Raw genomic sequence first — 15,095 nt, forward strand, 5'->3', positions numbered from 1 at the left:
TGTAGTTTTATAATAAACTGCCAAACTGTTTTCCAGAGTGGCTGTACGATTCTCACTAGCAACATATAAGTAATACAGTTTCTCTGCATTCTCACTAGCATTTAGTGTTTTCACTGTTTTTAATCTGGCCCTTTCTGACAGGTGTCTAGTGATATCTCATCATGGCTTTAATTTGAATTTCTCAAATGGTTAATAATGCTGAACATGTGTTCACGTATTTATTTGCCATCGTATAGTCTCTTTACTGAAATCTCTTTATGTCATTTGCCCATTTTCCAATTCTATCCTTGGTTTTTTTACTGTTGAGGTTAGGAGTTCTTCATATTTCTAGGTGCTAGTTCTTTGTCAGATGGGTGGTTTGCAAATATTTTCTCCCAGTCTGTAACTGGAGCTTGTATATTAATCCTCTTTACAAGGTCTTTTGCACAGCAAAAGATTCCAACTTTGTTGAAGTCTGGTTTATCAATGTTTCTTTTTGTTAATCTTGCTGTTTGGGTTAATTTTAAGAGCTCATGGACTCGCTTTTCATCCCAAAGATTTTCTCCCATGCTTTTTTCTTTTTTTTTTTTTTGCGGTTTTTGGCCGGGGCTGGGTCTGAACCCACCACCTCCGGCATATGGGGCCGGCGCCCTACTCCTTTGAGCCACAGGTGCCACCCCTTTTGTCTTTTTTTAATTTTTTCTAAAACTGTTAGAGTTTTATGTTGACGTTTAAGCCTGGGGTCCATTTAATTTTTTATGAGACTTACATCAAAGATCTGTGTTTGATTGGTTTTGGCCAATAGATGTCCAATTGCTCCAGAACTATTTGTTGAAAGGACTATTATTTTTCTCCATTGAATTGCACCTTTGTCAGAAATCAGTTGGCCTTTTTGGTATACAACTATTTCTGGGTTCTGTATTCTGTTCCATTGGTCTGTGTGTTATTTCCACATCGTCTGATTACTGCAAATATATGGTAAGCTCTGAAATTGGATCGATTGACTCCTTTTGCTTTATTCTTCTAAAGTTAGCTAAATTTTAATAAATTAGCTGAAATTATTCTAGCTATTCTAGTTCCTTTGCTTTTCTATATAAATTTCAGAATAATTTTCTTTATATCTACAAGAAAAAGATTTTATTGGGATTTTTTTTTTTTTTTGTGGTTTTTGGCCGGGGCTGGGTTTGAACCTGCCACCTCCGGCATATGGGACCAGGGCCCTACTCTTTGAGCCACAGGCGCCGCCCAAGGGATTTTTTTTTTTTGAGACAGAGTCTCACTATGCTGAGTAGAGTACTGTGGCGTCACAGCTCACAGCAACCTCAAACTCTTGGGCTTAAGCAATTCTCTTGCCTCAGCCTCCCAAGTAGCTGGCACCACAGGTGCCTGTGACAATGCCTGGCTATTTTTTGTTGCAATTGTCATTGTTGTTTAGCTGACCAGGGCTGGGTTTGAACCCGCCACCCTTGGTGTATGTGGCTGGCTCCATAACCACTGCGCTATGGGAGCCAAGCCTTTATTGGGATTTTTTGATGAGGAATATGTTATCAGTGTGGGAAGAACTGACATCTTTACTATGTCAACTCCCAACCAACAGACGCAGTATACACATCTCTTGGTTTAGATATTCTTGGATTTTCTTCATCAGTGTTTTATTGTACATGAAAAAAATTTTTAAATATTCTATGTTTTCAAATATTTCATTTATGAGTGATTAAAAATGGCATCGTTCTGCTTTTCTGAGACAGACTCTGTTTCCCCAGGCTAGAGTTCTATGACATCATAGCTCACAGCAAACTCAAACAATCCTCTTGCTTCAGCCTTCCAAGTAGCTATGGGAGCACATGTGTGGGCACATGCCACCACACCTGGCTAGTTTTTCTATTTTCAGTAGAGACAGAGTTTCACTCTTGCTCAAGCTAGTCTTAAACTCCCCAGCTCAAACAATCCTCCCATCTCAGCCTCCCGGAGTGCTAGGGTTACAGGTGTGAGCCACTGTGCTGGCCTGGCATTATAGGAAAAACCTTTTCCCCCTATTTTTAATATAGGCTTTCTTGTATTTATTAGTATTAATATATAGATGCTAGGAGTTATTTTGTAGATTTTTGGGGATTTTCTACTAGATCATCTTATCATCCTCAAATAGGGACAGTTTTATTTTTTCCTTTCTGAAATGTATGCCTCTTCCTTCCTTGCCTTTTGCACTGGCTGGCATTTCTAGCTCTCTGTTGAATGAGAGTGATGAGAGTGGGCATCCTTGCCTGTTCCCAATCTTAGAAAGAAGCATTTGTTTTTCCCCAGGTAGTGTAACGGTAAACACAGAGTTTCTGCAGCTGCTCTTGATCAAATTGAAGAAGTTGCCCTCTATTCCAATTTTAAGTGCTTTTGAGTTTTTCCCCTCTGTAAGAGAAGAGGTCTTGCTCTGTCATCTAGGCTTAAATTCAGTGGCACAATCACAGCTTACTGTAGCCTCAAACTCCTGGGCTCAAGTGATCCTCTTGCCTCAGCCTCCCAAACTGCTGGGATTATAGGTGTGAACCACCATACCTGGCTAAGTTTATTTCCAATCAAGTTACAAGATGCAGAGAATTTTATGAAAATGAATAAAATTCACGCACTTTATAACCAAACTGTTTAGAGTTTTGTATTAGAGAAACCATCAGTCTGATATGAATAGGTAATTCGTGTGGGTTGGACTTTGCATCTTAGAGAAAACACTCATGTTAGAATTGGGTTTGAGAAGAGGAACAAGACTCCAGATTTATTCATTGCAGCTTTTTACATAACTGTTAAGCATTCACACACGTCAAGGTTACATTCCTGGGAAATTCATTTTACAGTAAAAGAGGTGTATAAAGGTTCTTTTTTCCCTAAGAATTATTATTATTATTTTTTTTTGTAGAGACAGAGTCTCATTGTACCGCCCTCGGGTAGAGTGCCGTGGCCTCACACGGCTCACAGCAACCTCTAACTCTTGGACTTACGTGATTCTCTTGCCTCAACTTCCGGAGCAGCTCGGATTACAGGCACCCGCCACAATGCCCGGCTATTTTTTTGTTGCAGTTTGGCAGGGGCTGGGTTTGAACCCGCCACCCTCGGCATATGGGGCTGGCGCCCTACTCACTGAGCCACAGGCGCAGCCCTTCCCTAAGAATTATTGTAGAAAATCGGGATATGCTTCCAGATACCCACAGTCCAAGCTTTTTTTTTTTTTTTTTTCCAAGACAGAGTCTCACTCTGTTGCCTTGGCTAGAGTGCTGTGGCGTCACAGCTCACAGCAACCTCAAACTCCTGGGTTCAAGTGATTCTCTTGCCTCATCCTCCCAAGTAGCTGGGACTACCAGCACCTGCCACACCACCTGGCTAATTTTACTGTTTTTAGTAGAGACGGGAGCTCATTCTTGCTCAGGCTGGTCTTTTTTTTTTTTTTTTTTTTGTAGAGACAGAGTCTCACTTTATGGCCCTCGGTAGAATGCCATGGCATCACACAGCTCACAGCAACCTCCAACTCCTGGGCTTAAGCGATTCTCTTGCCTCAGCCTCCCGAGTAGCTGGGACTACAGGCGCCCGCCACAACGCCCGGCTAACTCAGGCTGGTGTTGAACTCCTGAGCTCAAGCAATCCACCTTGGCCTTCCAGAGTGCTGGGATTACGAGCCCGAGCCACTGTGTCTGGCCATGTATCATGAGGCTTTTGTAAAAAGCCTGTATTCAACTTTCTCTGTTCAGGTGGTGTCTCCTATGAGCATTGAGACCTGTCAAGTCTCCCAGCTTGGCGGAGAAAGCTCCCTGCAGCCCTGTCGTTTCTCCAGCTCTCCTCTTCTCTCTTCACTTCCAGTCCTCTTGGGGGACATTCATTATCTCCACTTATCCTTCCCACCTCTTCCCAACTCTCTAGTTAGAGTACCCATCAGACCCTTCAGTTGCTCTCGGATAGATAGCAATAATCCACGTCTGTCCTGTCTCACTTACTGCCATGGAAGCGTGGACACGTATGACACCCCAGCCTTCTGGGGACACTGTCTTCAGCGACATACTCTCCTGTTTTTTTCTGGCTGTGATGGCTCCATCTTGTCTTGCAGCCCTGCAGGTTCCTCATCTGTTCCTCCCTTACACCCCTGGGTGCCTCAGGGTTCTGTTCTGGGCCCTTTCTCATGCTATACCCTCCTCTCCCTGGGTGACCTGTCTATACGCATAACTTCATTTGATAACACTGTGTTGATGGATCCCCAATCCCCAATTCCATGACTTGGCACAGGGGAAGTGCTTACCGGAGTCTGTTAAAAGAAGTGGACAAAACCTGTAACTTTAGTCAAGATCCAGGTGCCCCTGGGAACTACTATTCAACGTGTCCTCCTGTCCTTTCCCAACCTGCTCCTACTCGTTTTCCATCCTGGGTGCTGGAGCCATCGCCGATCAGGCATCTGATCTGAGTGTCTGTCTTTACTTTCCCCACCCATTGACCCCAGACCCTACCAATCTTTTGCCAGTCCATCCACTTCTCCAGCTCAGGCCCCTGTTCTCATTTTGACTACTGCCTCTGCTAGTCTCCCACTCCTTTCCCAAACCATCTCCATACAGCTCCACATACATTTTCAAAAATACATTTTGGTCCTATCACTTCCCTGCTTCAAAGACCCCTGGGTGCTCTTAGAATAAAAGCCAGACTCTTCCTGACCTGGTTCATTTTCCCACTTCCCCAACCTTCTCTCTCATCAGCTCCCCTGTGCTGATCATCTCTCTTGCCCTCTCCCCTTTGCACATGCTGAGGGCTGCTCCATCTGCCTGGAACTCCATTCCTTTGCCATGTTGCCTGGCTCTTCCTACTAGCCCTGAGTTCTCAACTATAGACGGCATTTCCTCTGGAGCTCTGTCCCTCCCTGCCCCTCCTCAGAATATGATTGTATATAGGAACAGGGTCATTACAGATATAATTGGTGAAGATGAGGTCATTGGGTGGGCCCTAATCCAAAATGACTAGTGTCCTTATAAAAAAAGGAAATTTGGACACAGGCATACACACACATATGCAGAATTCATGCAAAGAGCCACAAAAAGAGATGGCCATCTATAGGCCAAGGAGAGGCCTGCCACAGCCCTCAAAAGGAATCAGCGGTGGCTCGACGCCTACAGCTCAAGTGGCTAGGGCACCAGCCACATACACGGGAGCTGGCGGGAATCCAGCCCAGGCCTGACAAACAATAACTACAACCAAAAATAGCTGGGCATTATGGCGGGCGCCTATAATCCCAGCTACTTGGGAGGCTGAGGCAAGAGGATCACTTAAGCCTAAGAGTTGGAGGTTGCTGTGAGCTGTGATATCACAGCACTCTATCCAGGGCAACGGCTTAAGACTCTGTCTCAACAAAAAAGAAAAGATGGGAACCAGTGCTACCAACACCTTGATTTTGAACTTCTAGTCTCCAAAACTGTGAGGCAATCCATTACTGCTGCTTAAGGCATCTAGTCTGTGGTGTTTTGTTTAGGGCGGCCCGAGGAAACGAACATACTTGGTCACTGGAACGTTCACCAAGTGCCAGTGTAATAGGCCCAGCAGAAGAATCCGACACATGGATCAGAGTGCTCACTGTCTGGCAGGGGAGATGAGACAGGAACCAGAGCAGACAGTGCCAAGGCCACAGAGCCACTCACCATGGTCATCAAATGAGAAGCCAAGGGAAGGAAACCTCTGACCTCTGTGCCACCTGGGGGTTAATTCCTTTACTCTGGTTTTGGATTTTCCCGGTGCCAGTGGAGAACATTTAGGCAGAAGGCAGCATGAGCAAAATCAGTGAAACGCGTAGGAACATCAGATGGCCGGGCAGGAGGGAGGGGTGAGGAGGGAGCTGGACCTAATGCCAGAGGGCCTAGGTACTCTGCATGCCCTGGAAACATTCCAGACAAGAGCCACTGGAGGAGCACCCGCTGCAGGGACATTGTCTGAGCCATAGCGGAGGACAAGGGCTGAGGGCTCCCAGTCCAGTCCTCAACGTGATACAGGGTAAGCTGTCACAGGGAACCTGGATTTACCCAGCTTTGGTTTTTTTTTTTTTGTAGAGACAGAGTCTCACTTTATGGCCCTCAGTAGAGTGCCGTGGCCTCACACAGCTCACAGCAACCTCCAACTCCTGGGCTTAAGGGATTCTCTTGCCTCAGCCTCCCGAGTAGCTGGGACTACAGGCACCCACCACAACGCCCGGCTATTTTTTTGTTGCAGTTTGGCCGGGGCTGGGTTTGAACCCGCCACCCTCGGTATATGGGGCCGGCGCCTTACCGACTGAGCCACAGGCGCCGCCTGACTTCTTTTTTTTGTTGTTGTCTCCCCATGCTGAAGCACCTGTATTATGGAGAGCTCTGGGTTTCAGATGTTCCCAACCACATCAGGGACCCTCTGAGAAGAGATTCCAAGTGTGTGGACTTGGTCCCAGCAGTCCTGTCAGCCCCCTCACCCAGGCTTCCCCCAAAATAGCAGACAGCAAGAAAAGAAGTCAGCCTCGCTCTCATTCAGGGACCTCGTAAGTCACCTGCACCTTGGTTCTCTTGTCTGAAAGAGGAGGGCAGAAGCCTCATTGCTTCCTTTAAACGAGGCAATGAATGTGAAGGAGCCACGTAAGCTGTGGTGAACGGTGCACACATCCCTTTCTTCAAAAGTGGGGCTCATGATAGGTCACAGGCTGCAGCTGCTCAAGCTGAGCTTTGCAGGGTGTAAATAGGATTTGGACAGGTTAGCAGGAACAGCAATGGGCTGATGTCCCAGCAGGGACCCCAGTAGATGAGGGTCCTGACCCAGTCTTTGGAATGAACAAAGCCAAAGTCCTGATAGGTATTCCCATTCCTGGGGCTGGTGAGTCCTGTGTCACCCTGTCTCCTTAAACCCTGGCTTCTCAACTCTCCCACCGCTGTTGCTGCAGCTCCTAGCACATATGGCCTAGTGCCAGCAGAACCACTTCTTTCGGGGATTCCTTGTGTGCTCAGGCACTGGCTGTTTGCACACTAGCATAGTCTGTTACTCACAGAAGCCCATGGCATAAGCTGTCCTGGCCCTTCAGAGTTATCTGTCATGGGTGCCCGGCACTGTCTCACTTCTCAGAGAGTGGGCAGGGCATTCCCAGTTTACAAAGGAAAAAAAACTGAGCTCGAACAAGCAAAGGGCCTTTTGCAAGTTCACTAAGGGGGTATACTGTGGTGCTACCTCCCACAATGTGAAATTTTCACAAATAGTAGTAGTTGTATTTGCCATGCTCACTGTTGGCCTGAATCCCTGAGTATCTTACGGTTCCAACTCTGAAAACGTTAGCTCTGTTCTGAACCTATGGATTCAACAACAGTCGTATTACCTAGTGTACTTTGCTCCCAAGCTGAGGAGGAAGAACTATTGATTTCCTCATCAGAAATGAGACAGGAGCCAGAGGGCCCTAGGAAGGAGCATATGGAATGATCGCAAGCTTTGGATTTAGGCCGGGCTGGTTAGGATGCCAGCCAGGCGAGCCATTACCGGCTACGAGACTCAGGCAAGGCACTTCACCTCTACATCGTTAAGATTCCACATCTATAAAATGGGGATTGTAGTTTATTATTTTGTAGGAAAGTTGAGAACTAAAAGAGAAACTTTCTCAATAAATGGCCATCTATTCCCTTCCTTCTCCAAGTGTTAAGTGTCCCTAATTAGTGGCAGATATCTATCTCACTCATGCTAACTTGAGTCTGTAATTCCACAAGACTTGACGAGTGTGACCAATTTACTGGTATTCCCACAGCAGTTTCCCTGGAGTCAGTGCTGGGGTGCACCCTCGTCTGGTCTCCCACTGACCTTTTTCTATTCTATCAGTCTAAACGCACGTAGCTTTGCTATCTTCCGCTCGCCCAAACTCATGCTTACTCCTCCCCACTAAACAGGGTAAGTGACGACTAGCATCCTTGCTGCTGGTTAGACTTTCAGTATTCCATACTATACCATATTCAGATTGGTTACAACTGAAACAACCTGCAAGCTCACTTAGCTCAGGCCTCAGATTTTCAGTTGAGGAACCGGAGGCTCACAGAGAGGATGTGACTGGGATGGGGGATGCTAGGAGTCGAATACCATCCCATGGCCAGGTGGGGGTAGGAAAACATTCTGGATCCTGGCTTTGAAGACACCCTCGCCACACCTCTACCCTTCCTTCCCCAGGGCTGGGTTGGGGGAGTGCTGTCAGGAACACACACTCCAACCCTCTCCTGCCAGGAGTCCAGTCCCTGTAATCAGACATACAGAAACTCTATGTCCTTTTGTCTGTATGCCCTCTCCAACTCCTCTGCAAGTTACAAAACACCCACTTGTTCAGAGATTATAAAGCTTACCTAATTGGCTCTGGGAAGAACTTCTACACTTCCTGCAATCTTGGTGTTTTTCCTGCATAACAACTGTCTGGCTGAAGGTTAAGTCTGCTAGTAACTTGACCCCCTTTTAAAACTGTCAACACAGTGGTATCATCAGTCTCATTAAAACTGATGTCAGCACAATGTGACAGAGCTGGAGAAAACTGGAAGGTCACAGCCTAAGGCAAGATCCCCTTTGTGCTCCTGTCTCACCTCTGCCTGGTGGTGGGGCGGTGCAGCCCAAATGGGAATGCTGGGAATCAGCTGGGAGTCCTGGTGGTGGGAAGTGGGAGGGGTGGGGTCCTAGTATCTTACACAAAGTGGTCTGTACCCTTCCAGTCAGTCACTCTTCAGCGCCTGGATTCCTGCAGCAGGAGTGAACTAAAGACCACAAGGTAGGCTACATGGTTTCTAGGCTAGGTTCTTTCACTACTTCACCAGGACAGCTTGGGTGAGTTCTGGACCCTCTCCTGTGCCTCAGTGTCCCATCCCAACAATAAGCAATGGCTTCAACCTTTTAAAGGACAGAATTGTAGCTTCCGATAAAACAGCCTACCAACATATCGCACACATAGGTATACACTGGTGTGTACATGCAACACACCTCCATCAACCTTGCAGGGGCTAGTCACAACCTGTCATGTAGCCCATCACAGCTGCCACTCACTGGAGCATTTTATAACCCAAGTATAGTAGACCCTTAATAGTTGAGCATCTCTTACGGTAGTGCCTGTGGCTCAGTGACTAGGACACTGGCCCTGGCCAAACTTTAACAAAAAATAGCTGGGTGTTTCAGCTACTCAGGAGAATCGCCTAAGCCCAAAAGCTGGAAGTTGCTATGAGCTATGATGCCACAGCACTCTACTAACGGCGATAAAGTGAGATTCTGTCTCTAAAAAAAAAAAAGAGTAGTCGAGCATCTTCCTACACTGATAACAAGTTGACCTAATTTTCACAAACCAGATGTGCACCACTTGTATGAATCAGTACAATAGGCCTAGTTCCTTATGTTGACCACCTCAGTTTGTAATAGTCCCTTGTTTGGTCAACTTCACTGTATTTGCCACAAAAACTAGAAGCAAATCCTCTCAATAATGTTCTCTTTCACATGGGAGACAACTCCAAAAATATGGTCTTGCTCTCTATGACTTCATCACCAAAAAGCTTGCTTTTCTGAGAATTTTAAAACATTTTTTAGCTGAGAACAGCTGGACCTCAAGTCTCTCCTAGAGGGCAGGATCATGCTAAAAGCTGGTAATTTTAAAAGGAAAAAAAAAAAACCGTAATAAATGGAATCAGGCTTGGCACCTGCAGCTCAAGAGGCTAAGACGCCAGCCACATACACCAGAGCTGGCGGGTTCAAATACAGCCCGGGCCTGCCAAACAAGGACAACCACAACCAAAAAACAGCCATGTGTTGTGGCGGGTGCTTGTGGTTCCACCTACTTGGGAGGCTGAGGCAAGAAAATCACTTAAGCCCAGGAGTTGGAGGTTGCTGTAAGCAGTAATGCCACAGCACTCTACCCAGGGCAACAGCTTGAGGCTCCGTCTCAAAAAAGAAATAAATGAAAGAAAGAAAAGAAAGAGATAGAATCAACCCAAAGGCTAATAATCCCCTAAACATCCTCATTGGCCACATGTAGAAGGATAAGCTGATGTTTTACACAAGGGGAATGCACAAGAAAAGATTTGACCTTCCAGGTCCCCTAGAGGGGTACAAATTACTTCTCCAGTCACAACTCTCCTCTATTTTTTCTCATTCTCTAAGTAAAATCTATTTGTATCTAAATTCATTCAGTAATTTCCTACCTTTGATTTCTGCTTAACCATGATATTCCTTTTTCTCTATCCCTATTTCTAAATCCTTTTCATACTTTTATGTATAACTCAAATTCTTTGCTCTCTTCGAATGAACCTTCCCTAACCCTCCTACCACCACCTCTCCAGCCTCTGAACTACACCAACACTTACTGGGACCTTTTGTACCTAGGTCCTAGTGCAACAGAATTCATGTGTTGATGCCTTTTCTTCCTTACTAGTTATTATGAGCTGGCCTGTCTTTTTAACCCAATTCCCTTCCCCTCTCGCCCAGCCAATGAGCCTAGAATGTCCTAGGTGCTTGGTACCAGAAAGTTCTGCAAATATGACAAAACAAGAAAAATAAAAAAGTTAGCATGTTTGATATTTGACAACATAGGCAAAACCTTAAGGACACCAAAGCTACAGAAGAAACCATTTACAATATACTGAAGGTTTGCCAAATGGCAGATAAGGCCTATGGTTGAGGAAAACAAAATAATACCACTTAAACCAGAAGTCAGATTCAATTTTCTTGTATTTCCTTTGCAAAAAGTAAACTCCATTTAAAAGCCTATGGAAGACTTAGATTTTAAAGCATAAGATTAGAAGGTTCCACTGAGAGTATGTAACTTTTTCAAGTTGCAAATTCAAATTAGATTCCAATTTCATATTGCTTTTATCAGCATAAAAACTTTACCCATTCTAGGAGATATAGCTGAATTTAACTAATGCAGTCCTCAAATCTTCCAGTTAAAAAAAAAAAAAAGAAACTGTTAATAACACAGTCATACACCTATTTTTGTTAAATGGCTCAAACTGCAGAATATCCTTTTCCTTTCCCAGAGAAAAATTCCATCTTCTGCAAAAGCTGAATTGACCTCAGGCAGTGTCTAACACTGCTCCTTGAGGCTTTTCATGTGTCATTCTTCCTTAGCAACGCCTGCCTTGGTAACAAACCACATTCTGGTTCATCTGTCAGTCAAACCCTCCATGTTTCAGTCTTGGTACAAAGCCCATTTTTCCTCTTCAGACCTTCCTGTCAGAGAGGGTCATAGAACATCAGAGCTGCAAGAAACTTCAAAAGCCATTTGATTACACCGCCTCAATTTTACAGACTGGAATGTCACCCAGAGGTCGATACAAGGTCACAAGAAAATCAGTGGCAGAGCCAGAACCAGAATTCAGATCTCTCAGTATTCTAGTAAACGCTTTTTCCTTTATATTATCCCTCTTTTCCTTAAATTGCTTGAACCTAATATTATTTTACTGGTTTTCAAGGGCTCCCAGAATATTCAATTTCAAACATTAGGCTTTAAAGTCTACCTCAAAGACTTCCAGCCATCAAGAATGAGAATTAAATTTATTTACAGAGAGGGTCTCATTCTGTGGCCCAGGCTGGAGCGCAGTAGCATTATCATTATAACTCACTTCAACCTCAAACTCCTGGGCTCAAGGGACAGATTTAAACACTCAAAAATCCTACACACTTGTGCAATTCCCCTCAATAACCAATAATATAAAGATGCCAAAGACACCAATTCTTTACTGTGTTTTAACATGAGCTTACAATTGAAGAGTCTAATTTAAAAATGTAAGCATACAACTAGGCTTTACCAAACAGTAACGTGTTTATTTCACTTAAATTCTTAAAAATACTTTTTTGGCAGTTGTCACATAAAATGTCCTAATGTAAAAAACAAACAAACAAACAAAAAACATTAAAAAGAAAAGCATGAAAAAACAGACGCAAAATGTTAAGATTTTATTTACAAAGCTTTTTTGTTGTACAGAAAGTAAAAATGCTGTTACAATCTCGGCGTAACTGGTAGCCACAGACAGTTGACTCACCAATCACAGCTATCCACGCTACAGCAAGAGTCTTACACAAAAACCTAACAAGGCTTACAATTTTGTTGGGGTGAAGTCCCCAAGCTTGGTGGTGGATTACCAAGAGGGACTAAATAGAGGAAGGTGGAATGTCACAGGAACTATTCTTTGGCTCTTTGGGTGGGTGGGTGTCCTGGGGTTTGTATCACAGCTATCTTTTTTTTTTTTTCTTTTTTTAAACAGCTACCAAATCCATGAGCAGTCCAACCAATACTGAACAGTTCTGATTTTGCAGGTCATTTGGGGTCTTAATCATCTTCTCCTTCATCATCTGTTTCTCTCTTCCTCTTTTCACCTTTACAGTTTTCTTCCTCCTCTGTATAACAAAAATTGACTTTGAGACAATTGGAAAGGCATTTGGCTTCGGCTAATGCTAATGGCAACAACGACAAACTTTTTGATGGTTGGGAAATTAGGAAAAAAAGGATGTAAACCTGATTACAGATTAAGAGGTTATTGATTAAGTACAGGAGGTGACTATAGAACCATCAAGGGCAAAATGCACAGCAGCCCCTCAACTTCATACAGCACAGTTAACTCAGTTTTCTCATTTTTAAGTTGTTTTATTCTAAATATTTCTTATTTTTCTCAAAGTTGTTGAACCCTCCAATTAGACATACTTATTTACAAGTAAACATGGACAAGCTTAATCTTTTTCAAACCTGCGTCTTCCTTTATAAAATGGGGACAATGGTACTAACTTGAAAGAGCTGCTCTGAGAATTAGAGATAATACCCAAGCAATTAGCAAGGGTCATGGCTAAGACTCAAATTGTAGCAAATTAATAATAAAAAAACAGGGTATCTTTGAATATTTATATATTTGAGACATAAGATATGTACACATATTTTTTTCAACTAATAAAAATTCATAGTTATTTTAGTGAAATTAAATCAATGATATGTCATGGTCTAAAAAGCTCCTTGAAGGCAGTGACAAGGTCCTAATCAGTGTAGTATCTAGTGTAAACAGTGCCTGGCAGAGTGGATGCTATGAAAGTACGAACCAATGGAAAGCACAGCAAACTGGTTCTCTGAGATCTAAACAATCACAAGACCCTGTACTTTTAATTAGCAACACCTGCACCTTGGATAAACCTCAATGGCTGATACTGCCACTGCACAAAGATAGATAGCCGGTACTAGCTTTGTTTTTCTTTCTTGAGACAGAGTCTCACTTTGTTACCCTTGGTAGAGTGCCGTGGTGTCATAGCTCACAGCAACCTCAAACTCTTAGGCTTACGCGATTCTCTTGCCTCAGCCTCCCAAGTCACTAGGACTACAGGCATCCGTCACGATGCCCGGCTATTTCTTAGAGATGAGGTCTCACTCTGGCTCAGGTTAGTCTGAATCTGTGAGCTCAGGCAATCCACCTGCCTCGGCCTCCCAAGTGCTGGGATTATAGGCATTGAGGCACTGCACCTGGCCAATAACCGTTACTTTCAATGAGTATTTAATAACATCTACTTCACTAGTCTTAGCTGTGGCAGAGAAAGGAGCAGCACTGATGATAAACCTGGAAAGATGGTATTTATTATATATCCTGAAAAACGATGATTCCATTATTAAGCCTTTTTTAAATGAAAGAACTCCAAACACAGAAATCTTACACTGGGCAGTAAACCAAATAACAAGGTCTTAAAACACACTAAAACACGAAGAATAAAATCTGAGAGGTCTCCTGTCTTCAGACAGGCATTAATTGCTGTAGCAGCAGAGAGGCTGCACCAACAAAGGTGCAGTGACGGGATGGTATGTGTGTGTAGACCACCAGGGCCAGGGACATTTTATTGTTTTCTCAGTGGTATCAAATTCTAAATAATGGACATTTTCTCTAATTTTAAACTAAGGTACAATCAAAGTACCTATGTTATACCCACCTTCATCTTCATCCTCATCCTCATCTTCATCTTCATCAAATTCTCCATCAAGTCCAAATTCTTCTTCCTAAAGAATGGCAAATAGCATATTAGGTAAATTCTGCCAAACTGAGAAGTACAAAGAAAAATACACTATGCAAATGAACATATCTATACTAGATGTACTGAGACATGCTGATTTTCTTTAGTGAGCTTAGTTTGAAAAGTTTTCTTAAAAAAACAAGAAACGTAAACAGCGTTACATACTTTCCTGATAACAACTAAATTTCTCTGCCAGTTTTTCAAACCTCGAGAGTCAAGTCAAGCAACTACTTTCTCCTTCCTCCTACAGCATTCATTTCCTTAGGGATATTTTATTACTGGATATCCCATAAATTAGATTACTTGTTCTTTCAAGGCAGGACCACAGTCTCATTTATACTATAAGTCTTCAACATAGCAGGTGTATAGTATATTTACTGAATTAAAATGAATATATAAGAAAAAGTTCAGACTTGGTAAATATACACTTCCCCTCAGTATCACCAATTCTGAGATTTTCACTTTATCACCTCCCTGAATACTCAACTCATCCCTTCCTCCCCAAGTTAAAGGACCAAAACTTACCTTATACAGCCAGGAACTGTAGTTAGCATTCAGTAGGCATTCCATTTAGTAATTAAAAGGCAGAGGAAAGTCAAATTAATCAGACTCACATTATTAGTCTACTTATAAGCACTAAGGCCTTTTTTCCCCTTTTGTCTTCTTTTGAAAAGCCATACTTATGTGTTAGTTACAAATAGGGAGGTTAGAAAACACAGCTTCACTGACCTCCCCCAAACTGTCTTCATCTTCATCTTCTGCATCTTCGTCTTCATCTTCATCATCTTCTTCATCGAACTCTTCCTCTTCACTATCCTCATCCTCTTCATCTTCTCCTTCTGAAAACAGTCCAAAGGAATTCATTAAATAACTCTGATGTTCCACAGGGCACAACTGCTAAAGTGTAGGGGATCTGTGGGTTTGCCCACAGGACGAATGCCAGGCTGCACCAGCATCAGTGAAGACCACGAACTGCAGTCACTTCTTCCTACATTCTGCCAAGTGTGCGGCTAGCCCCTTTGTCCAAGAGTCCCATTAAATCAGGAGGCTAGACATCTTGGTGGATAAATACACACTATAAGTTCTTACCAATGAAATGATACAACTGCTGG

At 43.5% G+C, this 15,095-nt stretch overlaps 1 protein-coding gene across 1 annotated transcript in view; it reads right to left on the reverse strand.

Annotated features, from left to right (window-relative positions):
* Positions 1-11,883: 11,883 nt before the first annotated feature.
* Positions 11,884-15,095, reverse strand: part of ANP32B (acidic nuclear phosphoprotein 32 family member B) — a 43,985-nt gene continuing 40,773 nt past the window's right edge. Inside the window, exons 5-7 of the mRNA XM_053568004.1 lie at positions 14,713-14,822; positions 13,903-13,969; positions 11,884-12,339 (exon numbers count right to left, since the gene is read on the reverse strand). Coding sequence (XP_053423979.1) covers positions 12,272-12,339; positions 13,903-13,969; positions 14,713-14,822 — 245 coding nt within the window. The 3' untranslated portion in view covers positions 11,884-12,271. The remainder of the gene's footprint in view (positions 12,340-13,902; positions 13,970-14,712; positions 14,823-15,095) is intronic.

Source organism: Nycticebus coucang, chromosome 2, assembly GCF_027406575.1.
Source record: "Nycticebus coucang isolate mNycCou1 chromosome 2, mNycCou1.pri, whole genome shotgun sequence".
In the NCBI taxonomy this organism is placed as follows: domain Eukaryota; kingdom Metazoa; phylum Chordata; class Mammalia; order Primates; family Lorisidae; genus Nycticebus; species Nycticebus coucang.